Raw genomic sequence first — 4,824 nt, 5'->3', positions numbered from 1 at the left:
TGCTATGTGCATTGATGTTGCAAATAATTTTCTTACTGACGTAAATGAAATGAGCGAGCACCCTGAAAAATGGTTTAGTTCCAGTTTTTAACAGTGAAATAAAACATCGTAATTGATCAAAAAAATATATATTTGACGTCTTTCTCTCAACTTTACTTAATGTAGAAAACCTAAGAAATGTAATAAAATAAGATATATTTGGTGTATTCTTTTGCAACCGAGCTACAAAAGAACACTCGTTTACATGTCCATTTACATGCGAAACAACAACACAACTCGTGTAATATATACGAGTTAATTTCAACTCGTATAACGTCATACGACCTGGATCGGTGTGCTGCCAAGTTCAATTACTGCGCCATTGTGAATGATTCTGGAAGGAAATTGGAAGGCTTCCATTCAAATGTCAAAATATTTCGACGAAGATAGGAAAATAGAAAGACCAAAAATGGAGCAGCAGTAAGTCAAATTTTAAATGATTTATTTATTTCGGAAATATTGAAAACAATTTTGGTTTATTTTAAGGATGGAAAAAACTACAAGAAGGAGGTGGACACGGGAGGAATCTGAGGGTTTTTTGCAGTGGTACATGGCTCGCAAAGCCGAATTTGAGCAACCAAAGAAAAAGCGTCAGGCATACGCTAATACACTTGAGGATATGATATCCTTGGGTATTACGGTATGTAATTATTTTACGGATTATTAATTCTATAAAACACTTAATTATTGTATTTTCAGGATTTTGGGAGAACACCGCTGTGTTTGGAGGGGAGGATGTGCACTTTGCTACAAGCCTATAAGACAGCACGCGACAACAATAACCGCACAGGTTCTTCTCCGTTCTTCGCCCCGTACATGGAGCTAATGGAGGAGATATTTGGGAGCAGCCCTATTATATCTAACTCCCATACGCTGCAATTAGGAGATGGCCCTGTACAAATGATAGAGGAGAGTTCGCCTATACCTGCACCCTCACCTCCGCCCAACTCCACAACATCATCGCCGTTATCCCAGTCGCCACTCCCCTCAACATCATCGTCGCTGTCACAGTCGCCACTCCCCTTAATATCATCTCTTCCAATGTCTCCTACTCCTGCTGAAAGGAAACGTTCTGCGCGCGAACTTTATTATGAAGAAAAATTGAAGCTAAAGAAAAAAGCATTTGAAAAAAAAAAATTAAACAACGGGAAGAAAAGTTCGCAGCAACGCAGGAGCTGCTTCGGCAAAAATGGGAAAAGGACAGGGAAGTAGAATTGTTAAAGTGCAATTGTTGGAAAATATTATAAACAAAGTGTAATTGTTTTATTACTTTATCGTTTAAGAAGGACGATTCACAAAATGTATCGAATATAGTGTAACGGTGACTCCCAAATTCTGAACCTTAATTCCCATGAGTCGGCCGCTGTGGTGTAGTGGTAAGCAGTGCGCGCTTCCACTCCGCTGCGCCTGGGTTCAACCCCTGGTAAAAGCAACATCGAAAAAAAAATAAAAAATAGAAAATAGGTTTTTTCTTAACAGCGGTCGTCCCTCGGCAGGCAATGGCAAACAGCTTCTCATAAAAATACAATCGCCGTTCGGAGTCGGCGTTAAACTGTAGGTCCCTCCTCTTTGTGTGACAACATCAAGGCGCACGCCACAAATCGGAGGAGAAGCTCGGCCAAGCACTAACATATGTGTAAACGCCAATCTATTATTATTATAATTCCCATGAGTTCATTGTAAAGTGATAACAAAAATGAAGTTCGAAGTGGACAGCCCGAGTGACAGCCGAATATTAGCCATTACTATTTTTTTCACTATATTTTGAATGTAGAATGTTCTTTTCAATGAAGTGGTAAGAATAGTAATGGCTAATATTCGCCTGTCACTGGAATCTGGTCACTTCGAACTTCGTTTTTGTTACCAATGCATTCATGCGAATTATGGTCCAAAACTAAGTAGTCAACGTTACACTACATTCAAATATTTTTGTGAGTCGTGCTTCTTAAATAATTAAGTAATAAAACACTTACACATAGTAGAAAAGCTCTGCGTACATCATTTCCTTTTTAAATATTAACAATGTTTTGCACGCTAAAATTTGTTTGTAATTTTGTTATAAAAAATATGGATCATACTTAAAACAAATTCATATATTTAAACCAAAGTTTCAAGCTTTATACATTTTTAAGGAAAATTCAACGAATTTTCATCAAAATTGTGAACCTTTTAATCAGAATTAAATTTTAGTATTATAAAGTGCGGAAATTTAGTGGCTAAGAAACTGTGTACTTAATTTTTTTTTTTAATTCTGATTAAAAGGTTTAAAATTTTGATGAAAATTAGTTGAATTTTCCTAAAATTTGTATAAAGCTTGAAACCTTGGTTTAAATATATGATTTCGTTTTAAGTATGATCCATATTTTTTATAAAAAAAATAACAAACAAGTTTTACCGTGCAAAATATTGTGAATATTTAAAAAATAAATGATGTATCTACGCAGACTTTTTCTACATTTCTTGATTACATTTTCTAATTTTAATTTTAATTAATTTATTAATGCTAACGAGAATAGTCTTGATTTTATGGATAAAAAGTGATTTTAATTTTAACATTTATTTTTGTTTGGAAATAATTTTGATTTGATTTAAGTTTTTACAGTCTTAAGCTTACATGTTCTAATAAAAAAAATTTATATAAAAAATGAAATTTTAATTTTAACATTGGCTTTGTATTGAAACTACTTTCATTTTATTTAAGTTTTTATAGTCTTTAAGTTAAATTTTCTAAGTCTCGTAACTCACGCTTGAGTTTATGTAGGAAATGTTATTTTAATTTTAACATTTGTTTTTGTATTGAAACTACTTTAATTTTATTTAAGTTTTTAGTATTTAAGTTACATTTTCTAATAAGAATAACCTCGTAACTCGCGCTTGAATTTATGTAAAAAATGTGATTTTAATTTAAGCATTCGTTTTTGTTTTGAAACTACATTTATTGTATCTAAGTTGTTGGTCTTAGATTTACATTTTCTAATAAAAATACATAACTTCGTGAAATTTATTTTTGTCTTGAAATTACGTTAATTTTATTTCAGTTTTTATAGTTTTAAGGTTACAGTATATAATGTTCAAAATGAATTTAACAAGTGAAATAAATAAACAGATTACGCTTACTTGAAAATTAAAACGTCAATTATTTTTGAAATTGGAAAAGTTAACTACGGCATTCATTTGTTGTGAAAACGAAAAAAATAAACTTTCGTTTTTTAAAGAAAAAATTTGTAGTTTTCGTGGCAACATAGCACCATCCACCATTGTCACCGGAACAAAAAGCTTTGACTTTTATTAATTTCGGTAACAGTAAGCCGAAACAGCTGAAAATTAAAATTTCATAGTTTTTCTATTTTTGAATGTTAAAAATAATTGTTCGAATGGCAGAAATGGTTTTTTAAAATTCTCCAAGTGTTTAAGTGACTGATTATTGCGAATATGAATTACATTTAAATATATGAAGATGGGTTTGTGATGTTAGTCTTGAGCGGAAATACAAATCAAATAATTTTATTTACATATTGTGACACTTACATAAATAGTTAAAACAATTATATTATGTTTTGTCGTCTCAAGTGATTGAACAGAACTTCTCTTCTGTCAAGGGGCCCGTCCTGGTAGGGTTTGTCGATATTCTTCTCAAGTTGTTCAAAATTTACTTCATTGTTCTCACATAAATCATCCAAGGAGATGCAAATGTTATGTAATACATATATGCCGGCTACTATGTTCGTCACAGCTTTTAAATCAGTAAACTTAAGCAATCTCCGAAAGCGACCCTTTAATAACCCAAACGCATTCTCGACTACTATGCGCGTAAAAGAATGTAACTTATTAAATTTTCGTTGACTTTCCGTTAAGTTCCCATAATCTTTATAGAGGGATACAAGGCAATTGCTTGAAGGGTATGCTGAATCTCCGATGATGGAGGATGAGCTCGGAAACATTTCTGGCAAATTTTTTTTAGTTTCAATTTTATTTCAACATATTTTGATTAAAAGAAAAATACTGATAAGAATAAAAATTTTCATAAAAACAGGGTTGAAATCTTGAAATTCCTGCCCGTAGTTTGTTTCTAAGTCAAATATGAGTGGCATTGTGCTACTATGATAGTACGGCCGAGTAATCATAGCCAACTTATGTACAGTAGTCGAAAAAATTATATCCGCACCAAATTTTGATAAGTTTTAAAATATTATTTTTGTTGTTATTTAATTTCGGTTAGTTTTTTATAGTTCGTTCTTTACCAACATCCGTATAAATACAAGTTTAAAGGCAGTGTCACACGATTGGGTATTTGCTAAAATTTGGTGTAAATCGTATCCCAATTGTTTGAACACCCAAAATATTTTTCACTATCCCAATCACGAAAATTAATTTATTGAAATTTTTCAATAGAACATCGCTGTATTGTACCAATCTTTTGAATGCAAAAAAAATGTCCCACTTTTTTTTACCAATAGCCCAATATAAAAATTTACAAATCTGTACAAATGTACCAATCGAGTGACACTGCCTTAAAAATTTATGCAATTAAAAAAAAAAGTGTAAACATTTTCGTTAAAATTTTTTCATTAAATTCTGAGTATGCAGTTTTGTAGCCCATTGAATTCGAGTAGAATAAAGTACACGTTTCAAATGGCTAAAAATGTCGATTGATTTTTTAGAATTTTTTAAAGTTCGAAATTTGTACGAAAGTTTGTTGAATTTTGTTTTAATATTGCACAAATGAGTAGTCTTGCAAACAGGGTTATGTGATTTTATAATAGTGATCCATAAATTAAAAAAAAA

At 31.6% G+C, this 4,824-nt stretch overlaps 1 protein-coding gene across 1 annotated transcript; it reads left to right on the top strand.

Annotated features, from left to right (window-relative positions):
- The first annotated feature begins 273 nt into the window (after positions 1–273).
- Positions 274–1,320, top strand: LOC118745695. The gene is made up of 2 exons (XM_036479288.1): positions 274–679; positions 739–1,320. Exons 1-2 carry the CDS (start codon positions 527–529, stop codon positions 1,249–1,251), a joined length of 666 nt encoding a protein of 221 aa, XP_036335181.1. The 5' UTR covers positions 274–526; the 3' UTR covers positions 1,252–1,320.
- Positions 1,321–4,824: the final 3,504 nt, after the last annotated feature.

This window comes from Rhagoletis pomonella, unplaced genomic scaffold (genome assembly GCF_013731165.1).
Source record: "Rhagoletis pomonella isolate Grant_MI unplaced genomic scaffold, Rhpom_1.0 Rhpom_scaffold_00009, whole genome shotgun sequence".
Classification (NCBI taxonomy): domain Eukaryota; kingdom Metazoa; phylum Arthropoda; class Insecta; order Diptera; family Tephritidae; genus Rhagoletis; species Rhagoletis pomonella.
Note: the sequence above shows the minus strand (reverse complement) of the source record. Positions and strands in the feature narration are given on the sequence as shown.

Excerpts from the sequence above, each read along its gene's own strand:
- LOC118745695 (XM_036479288.1), top strand. The coding sequence starts at position 527 with ATGGAAAAAACTACAAGAAGGAGGTGGACACGGGAGGAATCTGAGGGT. Across the intron at positions 680-738 it reads TGATATCCTTGGGTATTACG|GATTTTGGGAGAACACCGCT; the intron begins GTATGTAATTAT and ends TTGTATTTTCAG.